The sequence below is a fragment of the Larus michahellis genome, chromosome Z (genome assembly GCF_964199755.1).
Source record: "Larus michahellis chromosome Z, bLarMic1.1, whole genome shotgun sequence".
In the NCBI taxonomy this organism is placed as follows: Eukaryota; Metazoa; Chordata; class Aves; order Charadriiformes; family Laridae; genus Larus; species Larus michahellis.
The window spans coordinates 55,162,760-55,189,138 of record NC_133930.1 but is presented as its reverse complement, the minus strand read 5'-3'; the positions used below and the strand labels follow the sequence as shown (position 1 = coordinate 55,189,138).

Genomic DNA, 26,379 nt, shown 5'->3' with positions numbered 1-26,379 from the left:
ATTCTGGGGCTTCAGAGGAATATCAGAAATTAAAAAATACTGCAACCAACAAACATTAGGAGGGCTCTCATCCCCATTGCTTTCCATGATTGCTTCCAGCTCAAAGAAAGAGCTGATGTTGCAGGACCAGCCCTTGTGTCTGGAGATGGATGGAATGGTTAATGCTGAAGGCTCCTTGCTGGTGAGACTGCAGTGCTGTGAGGGTCTTTGCTTCTCCAGCCCCAAAGTGACACTTCCCCCGACTATGGGCCTGAGTGTTGGGTGTCACTGTCTCTCCTCAGACACAGGTGCATCACTCCATTGGGAATGCTGGGACAATTGTGAATCATTGACTTTCATCTGATGTGAGGGAAAAAAAAAAAAAGAAATCAGTTTTAAGAAGAAATCAGCTGGTGGTGTTTGTTCCTGCAGGGGCTTTGCTTCTGCTCTGGAGGGAACTCCTTGCTGCTTGCAGCGGGTTATTTCCCTGGCTGCTCTTTCTTGGCCATGGGGCAAATCTGGGAGGCTGAAAGTGAAACACGGAATTCTGTCTCGTTTTCAAAGAGGGCTGAAGAAGCTTGCATGTGCTGGATGTTCATTTCCAGGGTACCCAGCAATTCTCTAAATTTCAGAGGCCAGATTTGTACTCATCTAGCACAGTGTAAACTGCGCTTCCAACTTTTAAAAATTGAAGAAGTATGTAGGTAGACTCCTGCTTCTTTGTTTCTTGAGCAGAAGCTATTCCCTGAAAGAGATTATAGAAACTACAATATCTGTATGTGTCCTTTTTCTTGGCATTTATATGTGCCAACACAGCATCTTTTTTACTGTTTTGATTCCCCTATGATTCTATCCTGCATTTTTTGTATACTGTTCACTCCAGCCATCTCTGGTTGAATTATACAGGGCACTTGATGTGAAACCAGGCAGAGAATCTAAGGATGACCAACTCTTTCTTTTTTTTGATGTGGTGGGAAGTATCTCCCTTGAAGGTGCCCCAGTGCCTGTCAGTGATCATTGTCTCAAATGTGTGTGTTGTAAATACTGAAACTGAGGATTACTAAATGCCTGTGTGACAAACCATAAAATGATACAGGTTGGAAGGACCTCTGGAGGTTACTTCTGCTACCCTCCCTCCTCAACTATAGTCCAGCTAGATCAGATTGCTCCACACCATGACCATATGTTTCGAATAGCTCCAAGAATGGGGAACCCATTCTAATGGAGACCTTCCTCTTTGGGAAAAAAAAAGTGTTCACGAGATCTCATGGGAGTGTCCAGCGTTGCATCTTGTGCCTGCTGCCTCTCACCCTTTCTCAGTGCATTCCTGGGAAGAGTCTTTCTCCATCTTTCCTCTCCCCTCCCATGAGCCTGATGAAGACAGCAGTAAGGTCTCTTTTAATCTTCTCTTTTAACCCTGTCTTGAAAATCATTACCTATCATAAAGAAATACAATTTTTAAGGCTTTATTTTTTTGGTTTTTCAGCAGGAATGGATCAATTTTTCAGGCTTTTATGCACAACCACAAAGGCTACTATTCTTTTTTGTCTGAACTGTTCATTGTTTGTATCAAGCAGTCGTTCTCTGACTTTCATTTATTCCAAGGAGCTGAAACTGTAAATAAGACATGTTAAAAGAAAGGAAAGAAAATAGTGACAACTGCCAAAACTATAAATGCAATTTTAATTGGAAGTGGTTTTGTAGGTATACAAAAATGCTTTAGTATGTAGTATTGCTTCAGTGCTTGTGAAACAGTTTGCAGTTTCCAGCAAAGGCAGAAAAAAAGATTCACAAACTCAAAAGAGCAGTGTTGACAATTGACTAGAATTAAGCATTTTTCAGCATCATTGAAAAGATAGGGTATGTGTTTACACCTTAAAAAAACACTTTTGGCTTCTTATTTCTTGCTTTGATGATACAATCGTTCAAGAGACTCACAGAAAGATAGGATGGCAAAATGTTTTAATGCAGCATTTGGGCAGAGAGGCTTCTACAAGCCTTGCATATGGGAATTTTCAGTTTTGACATGTAAAGAAAATTTTCAAGAAATAAACACATAGTAAAAACAGTACTGACTTATTGAAAAATGTTGGACAGTCAAAATACCTTAGTAAAGAGCCAAAGGCATGCAAAGGAGAGGGGAAAAAACTTAGGATGGAGGAATACTAAAACCATATGCAATTAGAGGAAGCAAAGCTATTGTGAAAGCAAAAGTGAGAAACAGCACGAATAGAGGCTGGAGATCAAAAGGACTTGGAAAAGAGGAGGGTGAGTTCTGGGAAAATCTTTATAAACAATAAGTACAGCTTAGAAGTGGTCTCTTTGATAAACAGGAACCAAGTGAAAGCCTAGGTAGGTACCATGATGCTTGTTAGTAGATTTGAGAAGGCTGTTTTGGAAAAGCAAGGGAAATAGCACTGAGTAAAAAGTAGTTCTGAATATAATGTGATCTTAAAAAAAACCAAAACAACAACAGGCCAATGGATGACTCACCTCACTTCCCTCAGTGAGAGAATCTGTATACTCCTGTTACACGTTAAACAGCAAGAGAACAAGAGCTCATGACCAAATTACCTTTCTTGCTGATTCTCTAGGCAACTTTGAAGAGTGTGAAAGTCCTTGGGCTATTGCTGATTTTTAGTGAATAGTTGTTGCAAGCAGATTTAAGTAAAAATAAACATACAAAAGCCCCTAAGAGGCTATATTCTTCAGTCAAAGAAACTCGAAGAGTAGTATCTTAGAACATTGTACTCTGTCAGGGTTTGGAGGCATGGCCCTATATCTTGCTTTAGCTGATTCTGCTGCAAGGTAGAGACTGTAGAACTGAAATTCCTCCTCAGCCTTTGCACTTACAAGATACAAATTACTTCAGTGGTATTCTGCATTTGTATCACTGCGTGAAAGCATCTGTCAGCAATAAGTTAACATTAACTGCTCTTCAGTTAGTATAATGAGCATTTCTAGATGGTGTAATCCTCATGTGTGCATTCCAATGCTTTCTCAAATGAAGAATTCATTCTGCACGTCTCCCTGAAAAATCCTGTAACTAATGTGAATGCTGTTTTATCAACCATCCTCATTATTAAGCAGTATGTGTGGCCCAGTCAAATTCTGTGAGAACAAGTCAGGAAGGGAGATATTTTAAGAGAAATAAGAGCTCAATAAAGACAATGCTTATTTATAGAATGGTATTTAGACTCATTCGCTGTTGCCTTAGTAGTCAGGCTGAGCCTTTGGACTGAAGGACAGATGCCAAGCTCCTTTCCTCCTCACTGGTAAAATCTCCTGCTGTTTACATGGCCATGTACTTGCAATGCTCATGGGTTCATTGTTTGCCCTGTAGCAACAGCACAGAAACTATTTTTATTAAAAGTTCCATGAACCTTTAAGATTGCTTGGGTTGCTCACAGTATATATAGCACATACCTGAGGGTCCTCCGTCAACACTGCAGGCAAAGGGAGATCATAAGAGCTAACTTTGATACTCAGACCTTCTGCAAATGAGAAGGCAGTAAGACCAAAAAGAGGAGAACTAGATTGGAAATGTAGTGAGCATGACCGCGAATGTTAAAATACACGGACTCAGTGCTTTTCAGTCCATCTCTGGTGCCTCTTCACAGAGCAGGATGTTGGAATGAAGAACATCAAAGCAGTCTGATGCCTGTACCTCTGCACCTTCTGCGGCAGGGACTATTCCCTCCATAGCAAATTCACAAGTGCAGTTTGCTAAGGAGACATATGTCAAGTTAATAACACAGCTTGTGCTGACCTGAGTCAAACATACCCTTAATGCCAAAGAGCATATGGGTTGCACTTTTCTGAGGGAAGAGTAATTCATAATGAGAAAAGCTGCCAAGCTGTTTTTTTATTGCTGCATCCAATGTCTGTTAATGAACAGGACAGCAGGGCTGACATGCTAGCGTTTAATGTTCAGGTCCTACCATATTCATCTGTCCTTAAAGAAATGATGAAAGATTAACTCAGGCTGGACAGCCTGATCTGCAAGGATCTTATCTGCCAATGAATTCCTGCATATACTGTTGCAATGGCATCACCAGTTCTGCAGCCTATGTGCCCTCCACCCTCTTTAATGACCCCAGTACAGGGCATTTCCAGTGGCCCGACTCTCTGACAAAGCAAATGAGACCCCTTGGCAGGATTCAAGGCAACCGGCTTCTCCAGATTTCTGCTGGGAGATGTGTTGGTGTGCATGTGAGTGTGTGTGTTGGAGAGGGGAGGCATTTACAGTAAGAAGTTGTGTTAAAAAACAGCAGAGGGTGTGTGCAGATCCGTTCAGTGAGTTTATTTAAATATTCCCTTTTCTTCCCTGTCTTTTTCCCTTCCCTTACTCCTTTCTCTTCTCCCGTTTACTGTCAGGAAGGGCCACCTCTGAAGGCTCAATTCAGTACAGCCTGGCGCCAACACAGACGGACGTCAACAACAGTTCCAACAGTGAGTAAAGTTGCAACTCCTTGAAATGGTATTTGTTTATGTGCATGTGGAAGGTGCAAGAACTCTACAGAGGGCTTCCAGAAGAGGGAGAGGGTAGGTTTGTTACCCCTAGCTCTGTCTAGGTTGGAGCAGCCTGCAAATTTTTGATGCCTCACTAAAAGCGTTAGATAAAGGTAGGTTTTCCTGAAAGTTACAAGGATCCTGACATGCGAGGGCCAGTGCCAGGGCATTTTACCAACAGAATGGGCTTTCGGATCTCCTGTTATTCAGGGAAAACTGGCCACCGAGAAAGTTTAAGAAACGTCAGCTGGCTAGAGAGGAATAGGCTGGAAGCCATGCACAGACAAGGCTCTTCATTGAGTTGTTACTTTCCCAGCTGGAGACAAGAGCTGCCAGTCTCAGATTTGTATAGGAACAATGATCTGTTTTAGGACAGGTGAAGACACCTTGCTTTCAGTTTTGAGGTAATTTAGCTGCTATCACTTAGATTTTCTAGTGCTCCCTGGAGCACCTGGGTGGGGAAGACGAGCCCTTGCAAGGTATAATACGTTCTTTCTCTCTCATTATGCACGCACACAACGTTATCCAGCACTCGTGATCCCAGTCCTCGGTGGCCCCTTCTCCTGATGTGTGTGTTTAGGGGTGAAATTCTTCATGGGGTTGTAGGAGGGGAAAGAAAAACTCATTATACAGAGCAAATGAAAAATGACACCTGCTCCTCCCTGTTCCTAAGATACTCCTGTCCTATATTTTCCTTTGGTGACTCTCCTGGTACCAACAGGCTTTGGCCCAGCATCATGGAGAAGGTGGCTGGGGAAGGAGATAGATAGTGTGTTAAAGGAGAAGTGGACAAGTGGATGGGCTGGAGGGGATGAGAGGAGGTGACAGCAAATGGAGAGGACACCAGAAGGAAAAAGAGATGGCAGTGAGAAGATCCAGAAAAAGCAGTTCTGGGTTTCTGGAACAGCAGTCTGAGGGCTGAAAATCTCACAGTGATCTGGTTTTTAGCTAAACTGTCTGGTCTGAGGTCTGTAAAAATCCTCCATTCACCCCTCTACTTCAAAGACAGTGGGAAAAATTACACCCTCTGTCAAGGACTGAGTGAGAAGACCACCAGAGCTGTATAATTTGCAGCATCTCATCCACGGAAAGGTAGTATAAAGCAGTTGCAAATTACTGCACAGTGATGGGATTAAACCTGCTTTTTCTAGCTGCGTGGTCCTCAGTGTAGTCCTAACATTTTCCATGTGTCTATTAAATGCTATGTCTTTGGTAGATTCATGAAGATACAGCTTTTTATTAATATATTTGAATATATTTGTTAAAATCTTGCTTACAAGCTGTAAATATAACTGTAATAATTTTATCATAAATGATGCTGTCATCTGATTTTATGCTGCACAGCAAACAATGGAAAATTTACAGCACAGACCAATGTCTCACTGATCTGTGATCTTAAGCAAAGAACTGCTTGTTTCTTCTTACCATACTTCTTTGCCTCAAATGCTCGAGTGAGTCATAGTGTATTTGTTCCCTCTTTCAGTTTTCTGATGGTTTGTTTAAATCCCACAGTTCATGCAGTCTGATGGTCACTTCTGTAAACTATTGCTTGGAAGTGTTGATATCCTGGGCAGTGCATCAAACCAGATGTTTAGGCAGCTCTATCTATCCTGTGAGCAGTTCCATGTGTCAGTAAACATGTGGAGATGGGTCTTGAGATCAACAGAAAGACTCATTGTGAAATTGCAAAATGCAGTTGAAGGACCTGGGCCTGTATCTCTGCCAGGTGGAAGTGATTTAAAAATATTTTAAGACCTTCCAAAGATAGAAGGCTGAGTACCATGGGAATTCAGGCTTATCATAGGATGCCTTTAGCAGTCAATGACTGGATCTGAACTACAACACAGGGATTACATTTTACCAGGACCTAGATGAAAAAAAACAGCAACAGCAAAAAGCCTTAGACATGTACAGCCCCATGGTTTGGGAGAGGATAACCTGCAAAGCACTTTTTGGGGACTTAAAAGTCTCTGTGAAATACAATACTCTATTACACCTTCCTTTTAGCTCACCTAGTAATCAGTCCTGTACTTGTATAGACCAGGACTCTATTTTTGGCTTTTTTTCTTTTATTCCTCAAATTGTTAGAGCACTTAATCAAACTTCAAGATGGATTGTGATTAGATCTAAAGCCTTGCTTTGAACTGTGATTGATTTTGTTAATGTCTGCTGTGCTTCCTCTCTAGGAAGAACAGTTTGAGGCTATACTGTATGAATTTTCAGTGTAAAATTCACACAAGAAAAGCAACAGCATAGTAATAATAAGCAGATGAGCTATTAGGCAAGGATATTCACAATGCTTGGCCAATGCTTTTTTTTTTTTTATTCCAATCATTTGTATGTAGCTTTTCCCACTCCCCTAGTCAGATACTGGCCCTGCACAGCTTAGTGTTGAAATTATTGTAGCCATGCAATCCTTGGAGATTCCCTACAGCATCTCAAGATGTTGTTGGGACTTTATTATTATTATTAAGGATGGTCTCCTATGACTAACAAAGCCTTGTACAAACGGGAAGATACAGTCTATCTAGGTGGACAGACTAAAGGGCAAGAAAAAGGAAGGGGTCTGAGCCCTGTAATAATGTAGAAACCTCCTCTGAGTGTAGGGCAGTACTGGAGTAGGGGCTGATAGAGGGTGTACAATCCTCATGCTTGGATATACTGAAAACTTCACTGAACAAGGCTTAGAGCAAGCTGATTAAACCTGAATTCATGCTTTGACCAGGGGTTGGACTCAATATCCTCCAGAGGGACCTTCCAAAAAACATCATCTTCTAATTCTATAATCTATGGCAAAGTCATGTGTATTAAGGTACATATAGCCTGATACTTGGTCTAGCACCTAAGCTGCAGAAAAAAACCCCTCCCTCTTTGGAAATACGCTGCCCACCAGATGAACATTGTCTTCTGGTAGTCTGCAGTGAACAAGGGAAAAATGTGATGGAATTTTGGCATCAAATTAAAATGAAGCCTGCTGAATACAGAGAGTAGCTAGAATTTTAGGAAGCAGGGGCTGGAAGGTGAGCCGGCAATCTTGAAAAGGCAAAGAAATCTTGCTCCCCGTAAGACTGAGACTGACTGAGCTCTCTCAAGGGCAGAAGGACAAAACTGTCCTTTCACAGATGTCCTGGGGATCAGACCTAGAGGTGACTCACTTTGACAGCATTGTTCCTGTTGTGTAGCTAAATTGAACGGGTCAGGTCCTGGGGCTGTCAATCCAGCTAAGTTTGCACCAGTGTTTAGAAAGGAAGTAGATATTCTCCAAGGGGTAAATGCCAGTAACTCTGATGTGACATTGTGATAAAGTTCTGGGCTGTTTCAGTGGGAAGAAAGTATTGTTGCATTATTGTAATGACTTGTGATATCACACCCATTACTCTTACATTGTGTGCTTTCAAACCCTGGGCTCCCATTTAGTTCTGATGGACATCAGGTTTCTTCTTCTGAATGTTTTTTTAACCTTTCTTTTTTTGTAGTGATGGGAATATAAACTGAGAACTCATTATAAATTCCTGCTGTGCATACTGAGCTCCTAAGTATTACCTGAGGCAGGGTCTGTAGGAAGGGGTAATAGCAGATATTCTCTTATACCAGCTGACATAGATGTGAAAAACCGTTTTTCTGACACACTAGTGACTGTTTATACCTGAAACAGATGCAAGAAATTTCAAGCTATCATGCTGCATTCTGTGTTTCTTGGCTATTGTATTTTGCTTCTTAAACTTCCTATTCAGATTCCACTGGGAGGCTGCTTGGGTGGCTGCGATTCATTTTAGTGGGTTTGGGGATAAGTATCATATCATCAAGATTAATGATTGTAACTGAATTTATGTTTTCTATTTTTTCATGCTGTCTATGACATTACTAGCTTTTAAAATGACCACTCATTAAAAAGCAAACTAGCTGACTCCCTGAGACATGCCAAATTGTTTCAGTATTCTGCTAATGACCACTAGTTCTGCTGGCAGACTTCAGAGGGAAAATTTAGAAAACAAATCTGTATTACTAACAACACTGCTGCTAGCTGACTTTGTTATTACAAGAGTTAAACCCTTATCCTTTCTGTGCTGTGACACCATGATGCCTTGATTTTGTCAGCGTCTTAATCATGTCTGTCACAATACAAATTGGATGGAAAATCTTCCACAGGAGCGTCCTGCCCATGATTGTAGCATTAGCAAAAAATAATTGTGCAGTGCCTTCTATGGAAACATTTCATTCCATCACAGCTGCCAATTTGAAATGGTTGTTTTTGTTCCAGTTAATGGGAGCTGCTACAGAAATGTCACTCTGGCACAAATTTCGGTGCCAAGATCTGCAAGCAGCAGAAAAACATCAGCTACTGAGAGAGAGGGTCGATGGCTCTCATCGCGTGGAGCAACTTTTAAGGACAGTGGAATGGCTCACCACCACTCGTTAGCAGTTACAAGCTCCTAATGCATGTAGGGTTTTATGAACTTGGACAACTTTGGATCGTATTTGTGTCAGAACAGGGGCGTAATGTTGCTGGTCTCCTCTGAGGTGATGATGCATGCCAGTGCTGGATTACGGCCCTCAGATTCCTTATCCACAACACTAAGACAGCACAGCAAAAAGTCTGCTTTTCCAGGTGAGGGTGATAGGCAGAGGTGATGGCAGAGATTAGATAAAAGCACATGACAGTGTTCGGTGGGAGACTGGCAACTCAGGAGAGTCTCAGCAGTGTCAGTACCACTGCAGGGTGAGCCCCAGAAAGAAGTCTATTAGTCAAGATGGGGAACAGGGGAGAGGCGCTCATGAGGTTCAGAAAGAGCAGAACTTGATATTTACTTCAAGGTGTTAAAGTGGTGAAATGTTCGGGCTGTGAGATTATTTTTTTTTTTAATGACTGCCTCTAGGTGATGGATTTAAAAGATAAAAAAATAAACTGCTTTCTTCTTGGTGTTTTTTTATTTTGCTTGTTTGTTGGGGGGTTTTGTTGTTGTTATTTATATTATATCTTGTATTTCACAGATGTATTTCATAGATACTCTGGAACCTGTTGCATAGGGACACACGGGCAATAGCACCTGAACTAGTTCTTGAAGTGCATTTATTACACCGAATTAGATCCTGGAGTGGGCACTCTTACTCAGAGTTATGGTCACCTAAAATAAAGGGTTATATTCAAGAGCAGGATATGAAAGGCAATGAAGACATAAGGAGAATTTGCCTTCATCAGAATTTTTTAAAAAGCTCGTGGAGATAAAGTACTATAAGCCAAGTCCTCAGCTAGTATAAGTGAGCATTATCCAGTGATTTCATTCAGGTGTTCAGTAGGGGAGAAATTGGTCTTTAGCAGGTAGTTAACCATGCAGAGCCTGAATGCTCAGGAATTGGCTGGCATGTAGGAAAAGGGCATAAACTGTAGAGGTTTACAGAAGCACTTGCTGCTTAGATCAAGTTAAAGCAGCTTTTAGCTTTTCCTGCTTTGTGCAGAAATCAAATTAGTGTATTTTTAAAGTGAGTACTCTTGCATCTGACTGTTCCTCTTGTGAACAGGACAAACAGGAGGTGATAAAAAATATGAAACGGAGTGATCTAATCATAGAGGAATAGACACTTCTGCCTCAAAATACAAGAGTTCAGAGGCAATGGTAGAAATTAAAGATGGCAGTTTCACAACACGTAATTAGGCTGTGGAATCCACTACCACGGGAGGATTTTGAAGCCAAGAGTTTAGTTAAATTAAAAGAAGCAGTAGCAACTTTACAAGAATACCTAGACAGGTAATAATTATGATGAAAATTCTGGAAAGGTCATTAGATGCTGCACTTTGGGTGTTATGCTAGTCTCTATGAGGATGAGACAATCTAGCAGACAGGCAATCTGCAGTAGTCAGAAAATTACCTGAGAAATACCTGGGACTGATCACTATAAGACAAAAAATTTAGAAGACCTTGGGTCATATACAGGCTATCACTTGATCTAGCTTCCTCTTTTGAACTGCGCTGTCTTTATTTTGGCCAAGTTAAGCATTTCAGGTGTCCAGCTGCTGATAAGTAATGTATTCTTATCATACTGATCAGTATCATACCGATTCACAGTGAGTCAGGAAAACTGACTTTTTAATGCAACTTGCTGAAGAATCATGTTGATCTAGGTGTGCTTGCAGCTTGAATATTGCCATTAATAACAGTGCTGAGGAAACAGGTGAGCAGGTTTAACTGTCAGCCCAGCATGAGGTCAGTGATCAAGATGTAGAGATGGAGCTGATAAGTATTGTCATAACAGCAGCATCCAAGTAGATTAGCAGTGTGAAAAAGCAATCTATGGGAACCGACAGGTAGGTTTGCTTGAAGGATCCTCAGGGTTGCAAATAAAGCATCCATGTCCAGGTCTGCTGGGGCACATTATGCAACAGACTTTCTCCTCAGCCAAGAAATCAGTGGAAAACAGGGAATGAAACAGGAGAAAATGCTTCTCTCTATCCTTCCGTGACTCACAGGAGAAGCAATAAGGGGTTTATATGAGAAGGAGCAAGACCCAGGGGTCATGGTGCAGGTCATTTCACACATAGCTTTCACACGGCAATACAGACAGTCCCTCTTTATACACATCTTTATTATGAACAGCAAAACTGATGATGAGAGACAAAGTTAATAGTCACTTAGGGGAGTAAGAGGCGTGTCTTGAAAGCTAGGAGGCCTGTCACACTGCCTGTGTAAACACCTAATATCCACTAGGTGCAGAGGAACTGAAAAGGGAGAAGAATGCCTCATGCAAAAGTACTAAAAGTTTGGGCCACGTTTTGCTGCCTGTATTTCTGCCTAAGCCCTTGTATACTTCTGGCCAGCTCTAGAGTCTCCCTTTCCATTGCCTTCAACAGTACCTTGACCTGCAAGTGCCTGTTGCAGGCACTCAGTTCTTTTCTGGACTGTGTGCAGGAGGAATTTAGCCCCTGAAGAGTTCATCCCAGCAGTCAGCGCAGAAAAGCTAGTATACAGTAATTTAACGTCTAAATTCCTCAGCACTGTAACTTCCCTTTATCTAGAAGATGCAAAGGAATTACTGAAATATAGTGAGTTAAGAACTACATTTCAAATGCTTCTTATTTATGCATTTTATTAGTTTATGTCAGTATTGCAGCTCAGCATGTAATAGCCATTCTCATTCCACAGTAATTATGTTCAGCTGAAGTACTTTAGTGGTTAAACTGGTTAAAAGTTTAACTGGTTATACATTATTTATGCAATTAATTTATGACAACTTGTGTCATGTCCTCTGAGTGATGTGCACCGTCCTATGAGATCCCAACATCATCAGTAAGCATCTGGTGAAATCTCTACAGCAGTGCTTGTCCTGCCAGCACTAAAGCAAGAATTTAACATTGCTCTCAATACAGGCAACAAAGGTAGTTTGAAATTACATTTCATGTTCAGAATGGCCAAGTCATGGTGATGTTTTTCTTTTTTAAAATGCAATGGTTTCACCACATCATTGTCCTGAATTATAAAATTAAGCTTCTATCCTTTTGGGTTTTTTGTATGAGACGAACATAATTTCTCTACAGTAGACAGACTTCAGCTCTGAAATGATTAAACATTAGTTATGTCACTTCAGACCAAACTGTTTGCCACAGCTCTTAACAGTCTTGTAGAGGAAGAATTCAAAAAACGAAGACTTTTTCCTCACGCTGTAGTGTTTTCATATGAAGTTTGTACTTGTATGAAGAAGATGACCTTAATGAAAGGTCGGAACAAACCATAGTTTACAAGCCCTTTCTGTTCTGGCTGTTGCAGCTCTCTTCTGCTCTTGCATTAGGCAGGTATAGTCCACTTAAACATAACTTGGATGTGACAGTTTCCAAAGGATCAGACAAAGAACAGAGGAAGAAGTATGTTTGGGAATAGCCAGGAGAATGATGTGGCTGAGATGTCCAGCTAACTGCTTGCAAGCCACAATTGATTTCCACCTTACATAGAGTAGTTTATTTACACAAACTTACTCAGCTGAAAGGTGCAACGCATCTTTAGTTACCTGAGTCCTTAACTGGAAGGAGCACAAAAACTCACAAAAATTGTGAGACCTGTGAAGTGTATCCAGAAGTTGTCCAAATAGCAGATAGTCAGGGTCCAGTAGGCGACGTGAGCTCAAGAGAAAAGAAAGCAAGCTATTGAATTTAACAGCTTATAATTAGCAGGTTGTATTTGATGAAATAAAATGGGACAGAGGCATGTATTGTAGCTTTCTTTTCCCTGGCTCCCTTTATTCATGTACAGCTAAGTATTGTAGGCTGTTGGCTGCCTATCAGAGGGGGTCCTTGCTTGTGTAAAGCCCAATTGTGCTGACAGGGAAGTTAATGTGAACTGCACGGGGACTTTTGTTACTGGTATAGATAAGATTTTGAAGGATGAATCTGCTTCAGATACAAACAGCCTGGTCAGACTAGACTGTCATTAAGGATCTTTTCCTATGTTATTCTTAATATGCCTCACATAACAAGGAGAAAGTATTTTTCTGTAAGAGGACAGCCTTTTACTTCCTCTTGTTTAGCAATCTCTACAACAGCCCACACATATTTGTCACTGCCACAGGGTAACTCCTGCCATCGTGCTGACTAAGCCTACAGAAATGTGAAGGGAATTGTGTGCATGCCACTGGCTGCAGCCTTCTTCCTGTGCCATCCCACAGATGCAGACAAGTTCCTGATTTCCTCTCGCTGTTGTAAATCAGGATTAAGGGCATAGGGTCTACAAGGGCAAAAATGGGATGCAAGTGACAAAATGTTGTCTAGCAGGGCTGACATAAAATCAGGAGGAGAAACAAACAAAAAAATGCCTCTCACAATCTCTTATGAAGCTGCTGTAATGACTTTGGCTACTCTCATATTTCTAGTATGCAGAATTAATTTTCTTTTTCAGTGATTTTAAATTATTTATAGCCTTTGGGGTTTTCTCTCCATTGCTAAAGTGTTTACAAAGAGCTTTTTGCCCCTGTTTTTTCCAAGGCCAATGATAAGACAGGGCTGTTTTCACAGTCATTAGAATGAGAAACAAGGTTTAGGCTGCACTATCCCCAAATTAAGTCAGTTATGATCTTTGCATGCCCAGTCAGCCTTCCCATCTTCTAATCCTCTCTGAGATGGCTGTGCTGCATGGCCAGCTCCATTTACACCCTGATGTCTGCAAGGATGTCTTATTGGTCCCTTTTGTTCCTGTTAGTGGCCTCCTCTGCTAACCACATCTGTAGGTCTCAAGGTGATCTAGCAAAGAGAGAACAGGGGAAGAGGTGCAAAAGCCCTTCAGGTAAAAGTCTCATTGTGTTGCTGAAGCAGACCGGGCCTGTCACAAGCACTGCTTGTGTGTGTTCAGATGGTGTGAAAGCTGTTCTCTCCGACATCTGGTGTTATCCCATTATGCCAGCCCAGTGCCTCAAAATTCAACCTCAGCTCAATACCTCTGCATCTTGGTCTCTCCATATCTTCACATTCACCTAAAGGCATCCAAGACCTGGGAGGTCAGTGCTTGCCCCAACTCCCAGCTGTGCTTCCCTGACTTCTCCCATTCCTGCAATTGCAAGAACTGACTCGAAAAACTAGTCAAACCCCTTCTTTTGCAGGGGTTGTTTTCAGGTGAATCAGTGGATTCATGGCAGAAGAAGGAGACTATTAACATCTCTGCTCAGGGAAAGGCTGACATTTCAGCTCAAGCCTTATTAGACGTTACAGTCCAAACCACAGTGTTGTAAGGAAGGCTTGACTGAGGGGAAAGTGGCCCTTCTACAAGTGGCCAGTCTAGCTGTGTAATACAGCACCACAGAAAAACATTGTTTATTCCGCTGCCCAAAATACTGATGAAATAGCAAGAGCACTTCAGTTCCATGGCATTACTGGAAAACCTCAACATATAGGAGACATTCAAGCCCCATGCCTGGTGGGGTTTCACAGGACTGCCTTCCCAACAGGATGACTTTACTTTTCTTCCCATTGCTTGTGCCTGTGCTTCTGCAAGATGGCTGTTCTCAAGAGTGCAAGTACATTTCTCTCTTACTATGGCTACCTGAAGTGCTTCTACCTTCCCACCAGTCTCTTCAAAATGTAATGCCTGTCCCTACAAAACATAACTACCCAGCAAATCAGACTCCTCCTGGATATGATGAGTTCCCTCGCACATAGAATCACAGAATAGATTTGGTTGGAAGAAACCTTTAAAGGTCATCTTGTCCAACCTCCCCTGCAATGAGCAGGGACATCTTCAACTAGATCAAGTTGCTCAGAGCCCCGTCCAACCTGACCTTAAATGTTTCCAGGGATGGGACGTATACGACCTCTCTGGGAAACCTGTTCCAGTGATTCATTGTAAAAAATTTCTTCCTAATATTTAGTCTAAATCTTCCCTCTTCTAGTTTAAAACCATTACCCCTTGTCCTATGGCAACAGGCCCTGCTAAAAAATTTGTCCCCATCTTTGTTATAAGACCCCTTTAAACACTGAAAGGCTACAATAAGGTGTCCCCGAGCCTTGTCTTCTCCAGGCTGAACCCAACTCTCTCAGCCTGTCCTGATAGGAGAGGTGCTCCAGCCCTCTGATCATTTTTGTGGCCCTCATTTGGACCCGCTCTAACAGGTCTGTGTCTTTCCTGTACTGAGGACTCCAGAGCTGGATGCAGTACTCCAGGTGAGGTCTCACCAGAGCGGAGTAGATGGGCAGAATCACCTCCCTCAACCTGCTGGCCATGCTTCTTTTGATGCATCCCAGGATACAGTTGGCCTTCTGGGCTGTGAGTGCACATTGTCAGCTCATGTTCAGCTTTTCGTCCACCAGTACCCCCAAGTCCTTCTAATTAGGGCTGCTCTCAATCCTTTCATCGCCCAGCCTATATTGATACCGGGGGTTCACCTGACGCAGGTGCAGGACCCTGCACTTGGCCTTGTTGAACCTCACAAGGTTCACATGGACCCACTTCTTCAGGTTGTCCAGGTCCCTCTGGATGACTTCCTGTCCCTCATGCATGTCAACTGCACCACTCAATGCAGTGTTGTCTGCAAACTTGCTGAGGGTGCGCTCGATCCCACTGTCCGTTTCATTGATGAAGATATTAAACAGTACTGGTCCCAATACAGACCCCTGAGGGACAACACTTGTCACTGATCTCCATCTGGACATTGAACCATTGACCACTACCATCTGGATGCAAGTATCCAACCAATTCCTCATCCACCAAACAGTCCACCCATCAAATCCATATCTCTTCAATTTAGAGAGAAGGATGTTGTGGGGTACCGTGTCAAAGGCCTTACAGAAGTCCATGTGATCTTTAGATCAAGACTGGATTTGGGGCAGTCCGGAACCATTTTTTCCTTTATGGATTTCAACTGTGAGAAAAGCTCTCCTGTCTTCAAAGTCAAAGCTATGTTTGGCTGGGCAATTGGGTCTAGGCTCTACTGACTGAGCACGCTCACTACTTTCTGAGAAAAGGGAGGTAGGAGGTGGACTACAGTCCAGGCTATGGCTACAGGAACAAGCTGCCACCGGTAATCCAGCATCTAGCTTTACAGAATGTCAAGGACTCAATTTAAAATGAGTGCACCATATTCTGTCACTCTGCTACCAGCATGCGGCAGCTCACTCTTTATGGAAACGCTTCTTGTTTAGAGTAAGTGGAGAAATTAAGTTTGCCAGGTTTCTATCATGTCTTTAGCCTATTGGTATGAGGTTAGGAGTCAAGCCCCAAGATTTTTTCTATCGTCTTTCCAATGAATGCACAATGGTTTCTGTTTTGCTTGCAGAAAAATACCTCACTTTTCTTGCTAATCCCATTAGTATTTGGTTTCATTTCTGTCTCTGATACAGAAGGTTACCAGCATGTTCCTGCCCAGCAGGCATCAGTTTACATCTGTTCTTACATTCAGAGCACATAGCTGTGCCCTCAATTTCCATTCTTTGGAAACGTGAATGTGCCATGATTAAAATAGACTGCAAACAGATGCTTGATGATAAAGAGCTCCCGTTTGCTTGTACTAATTGCAATTTGTGCTGTGAGGATTTTGTCACTGTCTAATGGCTAATCTTTGTAAAGGTTCAATGAATCTGCTGGGCTTGAGCTTTTGTCATAGCCATGATAAGCTGGCAGTTTTTATTTGTGGAAGTTTTGGATTCAAAGCTTGCTGAGCAACCCAGAACTGCCCAGCCATGGGAATTGACAGCAAAATACCCACCCTGACACACCATCCTGCTGCAAATTTGACAAGCAGGGACATTGCTCTTCCAAAGTGTGTGAGAAGAACAGTAGAGTTGTTTATGTCCACCCTTCACTGCTTACGTACTGGAAAATTGGCCATTTGGCTCCTGGATGTGGAAAACCTTCCTTAGTGCAAAGTTTAGAAAGGATCCTTCAATTTTCTTTCTTTTGTATGAATTGAACTTCAATAAGCAAAGGCCAGAAAAGGCAGGCAGGGGCAAAACAAAGTGGTCTTACAAAATCTCTTCGGACAACAGGCAGGAGCAGGTCACAGGATATGAAGGGAAAAGGCAGAGATGACCCTGATTGAATCTGAAGCCATGCGTCTGAAGCAGCTATTTGACTACATTGTTGACAGTTATCAGCTGTTCACATGCCTCCAAGATGAGTTTAGTGCCCCTGACTCAAGAGAACAAAGACAATAGTGTCGTTCTTCCCACAGCCCCAACACCTGCCCTTATGCCAGTCCTCACTGGGCAGTTCTGGGGACAAACCAAAACAGCCCCGTTGTCTACTCAGTCTTACACCATTGTACATCAGGCGTGACTCCCTCCACAGCAGTCTGAGACTGATGCGGAGAGTGCGTGCACTTCAAGTAAAAACAGAGCTTTCTATTCCTCTACACAGTGCCCTCCCAAGTTTGAAGATGCATGAGCAGGTCTGTGGGTGCCCTGCCAACACCCCGACTCCAGAGAGAGAACTGGAACTTCAGCACACACCACACCTCCCCTTGCTACTGCTGTGAATGCACCCGAGGCTGCAGCAGACCTGCAGAGGAGGATACCTTTTGTTTGTTTTCCTGACTGCTCTGTTAAACCTTTGAATCCTACATCAAGAGTCAAAGAGAACTGCAGGCAAAGTAGAAGCTGACCAGGCATGTGTTTATAACAAACACAACTGTTTTTTTCAGTAGAGTAATTCTATATGGAGTTGGACTTTCAGCCCACATTTGCCATCCCTCTTAGATTTTGTTTTTGTAAAGCCCGTGATTCTATGAAAATGAACAGAAATGGCAACATGATAGAGGAAAGAAGGGAAGAAATGCTAAGCACAGTGGTAAAGGCAGTGGTACCTGTGGCTTTATTTCAGGCATTCTCATGTTACTGAAAAAGTAAAGCATGGGAGGCAGGGAGCTGCAAGGAGCAAGGGCATATTGTGTGATGATTTCAGCTCTTGGGTGTTAAGCTTTGTATATTGGGGTCAGACACGAACAATTTCAGGGCCTGTAGGGCTGTGTTCAAACTGTTTTCATTACCTCACTGGCAGCAGGCATCCTGTGCCTGGTGAGAACATTTGAATGCTGTGCTGACACAGTCCACCCCTGTCATTCTTCATGGCTGAACTTGTGATAAATACCCCTGTGCCACAGGAAGCACCATGCAAGTGTGGTGCTTGCCTCTTAGCAAGTAACTTTGACTACTCCTAAATAATACCAGGCATGGTATTCTTTGTCTGTGCTTCCTAGCTGGAAAGTAGAAAGCATCCAACTCCTTTCTTTTACAAGATAAAGCTGTGAACTTTTTTGAAAGTAATTTTGACTTTGCAGAAGGGTTATTTAAGAGACCTTTGGTTTCTATAAGAACTTTAATAATCCAATATTATTTCTTCAGATGGATAATTTAGCTGAATTTGTTTGATTACAGTTACTAGCACAGTATCTGCAGTTGTCCTAGATGACCATTGTAGGTCCCTTTCAACTGAAATATTCTATTCTATTCTATTCTATTCTATTCTATTCTATTCTATTTTATTCTATTCTATTCTATTCTATTCTATTCATGTGTTATACAACCTTTGAATGTATCAGTGTAACTCCCTTTCTAAAAGTCTAAATTGAAATTGGAACTATCTGGTATTTCTGAAGTGTTTTGAAAAAACTGAAAACAATATGCTATCATATAGGAGGTGAAAAAAACTTTTTTTTTTTTTAAACCTCTCATCTTTTCTTAATTTAAGGTTACTATTTCTCAGCATCATTACAGGCCCTACAAATAACCATGTTCCTTTTGATCAGAAGGGAGTTGGGGGCTGAGTTTCATAGTCAAAAGGATAGGGGGGCTCTCAAAAGGACAGGAGGATTCTCAGCATAAAGCAATTGCTTTCAGACCAGAAAGTCCCAATGTGGTATTTTCCATGGTCGTTTTCAGAAATCTTTGCACAATCTTATGCATAGAAAGTGGTTTAGAAACAAAGAACTTGCATGAAATTCTTTCTTATCCTCCTCCAACTTCTGCACCAAGGCCCCAAGTGAGTAAATCTCTTAAACACAACCCTGGAAGTTTAACTGAAATCAGGCTGGAATGACCAATGCCAACAAAGTACCATTGCTTCAAACTGAATATCAACGAGAGCAATTCCTCAACTGAGCAAATGCAGTCATCAGCTCCAGCAGTAGGAGCCAGAATACGTTACAGATTGGCACATCAGTGAATTAGATTGAGAGTCATCAAGATTTAACAGGCTCAACAGGGCTGAAAACTAAAACCATTCTCTGTAGCATGCAAAGAGAGGAATATAGTTGGGACTGAGCGTAGCTTTAACATGGCTGACAAAGGTAGCACCCCTGCAGCAGCTGTGTTATCCAGCTCATTCTGAAGGAGGTTGTGAGCACAACGTGAGTTGGAGAGCACAATGAGCTTCTGAAAGAAGCCATGCTGGCACCAAACTGTGCCATGCTCTCAGTTCTTCTCACTTCTTCCATGGCATTGAAGGTCAGCTCATGGAAAGTCCATTTCCTTTCAGAAGGAGAATTTGTGCAAAAAAGAAAAACAAATCCTATAGTTTATGGAATTTTATTGGTTTTCTCTCTAATTTTTAATTTCCTGCTATTCTGTTCTGAAACTCCTAAGGAGAATTTTGTTAGAAATTTTTCAGGTTCCCACCCAGTGATCAGGGAGCAAATCTTTTTACAGAATAAACCCCAGGAAGGGCCTTACTGGTTTCCTTGCTTTGCCATGGATAGGGACAGGGACACTTTGTCGCAGTCTTACAAACCTTCATAACAAAGCAGAGAAAAGAGATGAGGGTAATTCTAAAAAGCATTTCTCCCCCAGTGCTTTCATTTTCTCTACTCAAGGGTCAGAGTTAGAAAGGTGATGAGGAATCTATTTATTCTTAAAACCAGTTACCCCAGACAAGTTCGCAGTCACGTTGCTACATTGCAACATGACTTTGAGATAAGGAAACTACATTGAGGGTTTGTGCCATGGTATATTCCAAGTTACAGAGATTTGTTTTCCAAGTCCATAGTTGCAGAATTGAAAGCACCTCTGAAAATTTCGGCATGTGAGGCTAGTGATATTTGGAGGTCTGCTAGCAGTTACAGGATATCCCAGAGACACAGCAGTGTGTAAGGTGCAGTTTTGTTGGGCCAAGTGAGTATTTGCCTCTGGTTGGGCAGGATGCAACATCCTCAACTATGGTTTCATCTAGCAATGGCTGAATCAGACTGGTAAGTCTGGCTAATTTGCTCTGTCACAAATCAGTGGGAGAAGTTTTCACCTTCCAGTCTGTTCCACTTCGTGAGCAAGTTTTCAGCATGACTTCCTTAGACCCGCTGTGGATTTTAAAACTGGTCATTCCTCTGCCTTTTTTTTCTCAGACCACCACAGATTCCCATGCCCCGATTAGTCAGGGGGTTTTTAGCCTTTTTTACTACAACTGAGTTTTCTTATTTTCATTTTGCTGTGTAAGCCCTTTGTTTTTGCCCAAGGCAACATGCTGCAAGACTGAAAGTGTGGCTCAGCCAGGTCAGTAGTGACAGCCAGCAAAAGCCCACATGCTGCTGCCACCAGGCATTCAGCAAAGCCTCCCAAGTCTTTGACTGATATTAACACCATTCCCCTTCATGACACAGGAAACTCACCAAAGACCAGCATTTCAGAAACTGCACCCTAGTTGCCCTCTTTATCAGCATTTTGATATAGATGTCATACCTCTTTGGGGTAATGTCCAGTCATTGGTAAGAACCAGCTGATCGCCCTTTGCTTCCCCAGGGGAAAAGCATGCCTACAGATGCCTTATATTAGTACCTTTGTGTGTCTATAACAAAGCCCTTAATTTTATTTTTTAAGGGGGTAATAAGCTCCTGCACCAGCAGGGAGGTCTGTAAATTGACAGCATCACAGATGAAAGAGAAAGGAGACTTTTCACACTGAGCACTGGGGAGAGGCAGCGGTCACCTTTGGTAAGGGTCCCACCAGCAGTTTTTCTAGAAAACATATATCAGCATCTTCACAGGACCCCTTTCTGATGAGTGCAAGACATTACCAGGCAGGACTAGCCAGTGCAATCATTGGGAGGGGCTGCTTTCCCTCCATAGACCCTCTCTAGTTTGCAGTATTCCCACTGCTTTATCCTGAGTTAGGCTGATCTCCACCTGCCTAACCCAGGAGTTAGTGTCGCTCTGTCTTTGTTTTCCACTGCTCTAAATGAAGCAGAAACGTGAAATACAATACTGGCTACACACTCATCAGTGCCTATTTAGAAATACCCCTGGAATGATCTTTTGGTGCAGTAAGGGTTTGTATTTAGACTTGCAATTTAGGACTGGACAGGTCAACCCACAGGAAAACAGCTGAAATGTGTAAACAGCTAAAAATAAACTACTGTTATGCTGTCCAGGCTGCTTATCTCTTGCAGGGCATAATTGTGCATTAAACTAGGTGTTGAACAGTGGGACTTAGGTAGGAGATGTGGCTGACAGGCACTGTCCTGGTGACAGGGGAAAGATTTTTCAAAACTCTACGCAGTGTTACATTTTGTGCATAAATTCTGTTGGAAGCTGCTTGACTGTGCTTTTGAAAGGCTCAGCTCTATTTGCTAAAGCCCTCACCTCTACGAATTTCTGTGTATATCATATACCGCATGGCTGAGTGGAGGGATCCACCTACAGCGAGGCAGGTTACAGAAACGTGACTTTATACTTAATTCTCTAAAGATAGGCTTGGGAGTCTAATTTTAGGTATCCAGGTTTGAATGTTTTATTCAGATTTTGGCAGGTACAAAGGAAGTAATCTGCTAAACTTTGGACAATGAGAGCCTCTCCTCTCCTCTCCTCTCCTCTCCTCTCCTCTCCTCTCCTCTCCTCTCCTCTCCTCTCCTCTCCTCTCCTCTCCTCTCCTCTCCTCTCCTCTCCTCTCCTCTCCTCTCCTCTCCTCTCCTCAGGAGGGGAAGAGAAGAGAAATGTTTTGAGTATGAATTCACTTTAGGGAGTTTCCCCTCAGTGTTGTTTCCAATTGAATTTCTTACCATGTAGTTGTTTCCACAGCTTGCTGTTCTAACCAGTTGTCCACCTCGCTTGCTGTCTTCTTCCACATGCTCGTGCCAGTTATCTGCTAGTTAAAGGGGAGTCCAAAGATGTTGTGGCATCTTTTACTGCAGCGCTCTCCTGAAGATCTCATGTTCTTTGATTCATTAACCAAAGTTTAGCTGAGGGCCATTGTTCCATGCATTTATCTTGTTACTAAATTCCGTTATTACTTTGCATATTGTATGGGAAAGTGAGATGTTACCACTGTAATGATGCGGTGTCATCACTGGCTATTGTTAGTCTGAGAAGCTGCTCCCAACAGCGTGGAAGTGCTACAAGATATCATAAACCACAATCTATGAAATCTTTATTAGGTACATCACTATGTATCATTTTAATCCATCTTCTGTCATACAAAGACAGACCTCCAATAATCATTATTTTTTTGTAGCTGTCTTCTCTTAGGCATCCTAAATGTTTCTACTGCAACGGCTCAGAACAAATGCTGATAATTTACCTTGTAATCCATGCAGAAAGCAAGGGAAATTAAAAAGACAAGGGCTTCAAAAGGCTTTTTCTCATTTCAGATTGTAATTTTCTGTGGCATGGTCATGAAAAAAGACCAAAGAATCTTTTAACAACTCTTTTATCAATTAAAGGGATTCACACAGTATCAGTGACTGTTCTCAGGTCTGTAAACCAACCTGTGGCCACAGAAAAGTTACTGGAACTTTTCACTGATGCTTCAAAAATCCCTCAATTTTTCAATGAGCAAAATAAACACCCCTCAACCTCCCACCCAAAAAAACATTAGAAGACATCAGTTTTGGTGGAAAGCCTAAAAGTAAGGACCTTCTCGTACGGCAGTTCTTGAGGCCAGCCTCCTGTTGATTATAGCTTCTCTGTTCCCATCAGTCCCACATGTGACTGTCTGTGCTATCCAGTATGTGATCATCTAGCTGAGATAGTTATGGGCCATTAAATTTTGCAGACTTGTTTGGGAGCCCAATCCTTTAGCCCTGCTCTCACACTCACCTGACAACATACACAGTTTACTGTGGAACTCCTTTTCCCACCCCAGGATACCAGTTGCCAACTGCTGCAAGGTCTTACCTATAGAGCAATCAGTTGCTGATGTTAGCATGAAGTTGTGAATTTTGAAGTTGTGATGAAGTTGTGAATTTTATTGTCAAATAGCCCACTCTGGAGTGTTTTTGTTTAGATAAAAACTCCCCTGAAACTTCAGAGTAAGAAGATCTGCAGTGCAGACTTCTTAGCATAGGGCATGGATACATAGTTGGAATCAGCTTGTGGTGAGTTATTCCTGTGAAAATGAGCATCTGTTCAAGAACAAGTTATGTAGCACCAAAAAGACATTGCCCAGGTCTGCTTATCCTTATCCTTTCAGCCTCATGTAAAGGGAGGCAGGAGTTTTTCATAGGGTGTTTTCATTTTCCCAGGGATGTGGGGTCCAGAAAACATGCAATGAAAGTGCAGTCTTGCACTAAGGGCGTGTTATGACAGCATGCTTAAAGGCTCTAGTTCTACAGGTTAAGCATGATGTATAACTCACCTTAACAGACAGAAGTTGTTTAATAGCATTGGTGATAAACAACTGTTCTGAACTTTGGTGCTAGATCATGTTAGTTTAGATTGTAAAAATGTGCTTATGGGTATGATATTTTGTTACCCTGGACCTTGTACTTATTAGAGAGAGTAAATATATCTGTATTAATAGGCTCAACCCTTACAAATTGTTACTCAGTGTTGGATTCTGACAAGAGGAGAATTTTTGTGTCAAATCTTGTATTTAAGAATTCAGTTAATTCTGATCTATGCCATGTTTTTATCTAAGTGTTAAGAAGTGTGGGCATTTTGACACTTCATATCTTTCTATTAACAGGTGCTGCAAGATGTTCAGAGTATTGCAAAATTGGCTGTTAAGAGCAGTTCCCAAGAGTGCGATCAGGTGATCGCTGGTGGGTGTGAATACACTGCTGTCACTGCCACTGAAATGCGGTCACTGATCACTCACTCGCTGCTAGTTCACTACGAACTGCCAGTGTAATGGCAAACAGCGGCTTAAGGTGTGCTGATCAAATTGCTGATGCTAGCCTGATCATGCTCAGATGCACCCCTCTGCTTGTGTTTGTTCATAAACTTAGGTTTTGCACCTTTAGGGAAGTATGTCACAAGTCCCACGCTCTAGACTGCGTGGAGCCGGAGGAAATTCCTGCCACGAGGTTAATGGAAAGTTTCAGCAGCTCCCTTCCTGTGAACACCCAAACTTGTTGCATTGAGAAGGCATCCCCGCAGAGAAGGACATCCTGATCAAAGAAAGGCTGAGGCAGGTCTGTAACAAAAATAAAAAGTTCCACAAAAGGAGACCAAAACTCCACTATAGCTAACTAGCCCTTGCTCAAGGGAATAATTTACAATGGTTACAATAATTTTAAGGTGTTTGCAGGGTCTTCTTGTGGATATTGATACAGGACCAACAGAAATAGATGTTGTACCCCATGGTCTCAGGTGGAAGAAATTCTCTGTATTAGTGACTTGATTCTAATTAGCATGGGTGCCAATATGTGGCTCGCTAGAGACTATGAATCCTGCTGATGCCAGTGTCTTTGGTATCACAAGCTGGATGGTACCACTGGTGGTCCTCTGTGGCAGGCAGCACATGAGCTGACCAGAGTTGCAACTGAGGAAGGGAGGCTACAGGAAAATCTACCACTCCCGAAGGGCTTTGAAGTGGCATGTAGAGCTCACTGTGGGCTTCTTTGCCAAAACAGGAACCATTTGGACATTTGGAGTATACATCTATTTGTGTGTGTATAGGACATCATATTGTATATCTTTAGCAATTGTGTGCATGTTTATACTTAAGCATCTGTGATTCACTCTTTGCAAAACATAAATTTAACGAAAACGCTATCAGAACAAGCCAACTGCAGCATTCTTGCATACCGGAGAATTTGGGTGTGAATCAGCTTTGTGATGCATAGTTAAATGTCGTCCTACAACACAAAAGTGTAGTGGATTTTTCTGTGCAAAGCAGAAGCAGGTCTCTGAAAGTGAAGGAAAGGTTTCCCACCTCCTGAGATTCAGCTGCCCAAATGATCTTACTGCTTTTGTGGCAGAAATGGTTTAAAGTACTGATGCATATCACATACACACAGAGAGGTTTAATGTTTGTGAGAAAGAAAGAGAGCATATATTTACAAATACAGAGAGAGATTCAGTAACTTGCCCAGTCCTGCTGGGGTTTGTGGTGAGAGCCAGGGTGTGAATCTCATATTGTTAAGCCAAGGTTCTTCTCACAGGGATGCCTTTACAATATACAAAAACCTATCCTCTTTTCTCCATGTCTGTTCCCTGTCTAGATCATACGTGCAGTAGCATTCTCTAAAATGGATCTTTCAAGATCTGATTCTGGCTCTACTGGCTCTCATAAAAGCATCACTAGTTCAGGCATGCATAACTAATACATCATTATATCGTAGAAAATGCTGCAGCCTGACGTAAAGAAGGTTATATTTGTTGACAGAGTTCTTTATTTAAAAAAAAAAATAAATCATTAACAAGTATTAGGATTGTACCATCATGCCCACTTGGACATGTATTTGAAAACAGTGTTTGCTTTTCTTTAGTCTGGTTTACCTTCCAGATCAGCAGGAATGTGAACAATTAAACTTACAGCCCCTTACATTCAAAACACCAAACTCTGGGCATGTTTGAGTGGCCAGCGGCAATAGATCTGACTCAAATGTCTGTGAAAGCCAGTATTTTCCACTCACAGAAGGCTCAGATGATTCTATTCAGGCTTGAAATAGAGAATTAAATAAGACGTTTGCCTTTGGGCAAAGACAGGAGTGGGTATTCACTAACAGGCATCCTGTTGGACAAATTTTTCCAGGTGTGTAAAGCCCATAGGTAACCCATAGGTAATCCCATTGCAGGCATAAGTAAGTAATTAAGGGCAGCTGTATAGCATGGGTGGTGGGGTTGGCTTCTGCAGTGAATTTTCGGTTGAGGGCCATGCTGAGCTCAGAGAAAAGTTAGCATGTAAGAGTTTTGCAAACCAAGGCTGAGGAAATAACTTAATTAGGTCCCAGCAAAGAGCACAATCTCTTCCTCAGTGCAGTCACTTTTTGGGGACATGGTCACATGGATGGAGAGTCTATAGTACACCCAGATGGGAAAGAGAGGCAAAAAAAAAAAGGTTTGATGGAAACTGAGAAGCACAGAAAGAGAAGGAGTTAATTCAGTGAGTAATTATTGTAGGCACTACCTATAAATGCTGTAATTCTTAAAAAATGTCAGCATTCATGGGCAAATCAAACAGATCAGGTCTGTGCGTGTGATAGTGCAGTCAGCAAAAGCTTGGGCCTGTGTCACTAGGACAGAAGGGTTTGGGATTTTGCTGAGCCAGCTCCT

At 42.1% G+C, this 26,379-nt stretch overlaps 1 protein-coding gene across 9 annotated transcripts in view; it reads left to right on the top strand.

Annotated features, from left to right (window-relative positions):
* NRG1 (neuregulin 1) overlaps window positions 1–26,379 on the top strand; it is a 469,260-nt gene that overhangs the window by 168,632 nt on the left and 274,249 nt on the right. For 6 of the 9 annotated variants that reach the window (XM_074569467.1, XM_074569464.1, XM_074569463.1 and 3 more), the window contains exon 2: window positions 4,361–4,431. In XM_074569467.1, coding sequence (XP_074425568.1) covers window positions 4,361–4,431 — 71 coding nt within the window. Of the gene's footprint in view, window positions 1–4,356; window positions 4,432–26,379 lie in introns of all 9 variants that reach the window. The other 3 variants (XM_074569470.1, XM_074569471.1, XM_074569466.1) reach the window with 1 other exon arrangement.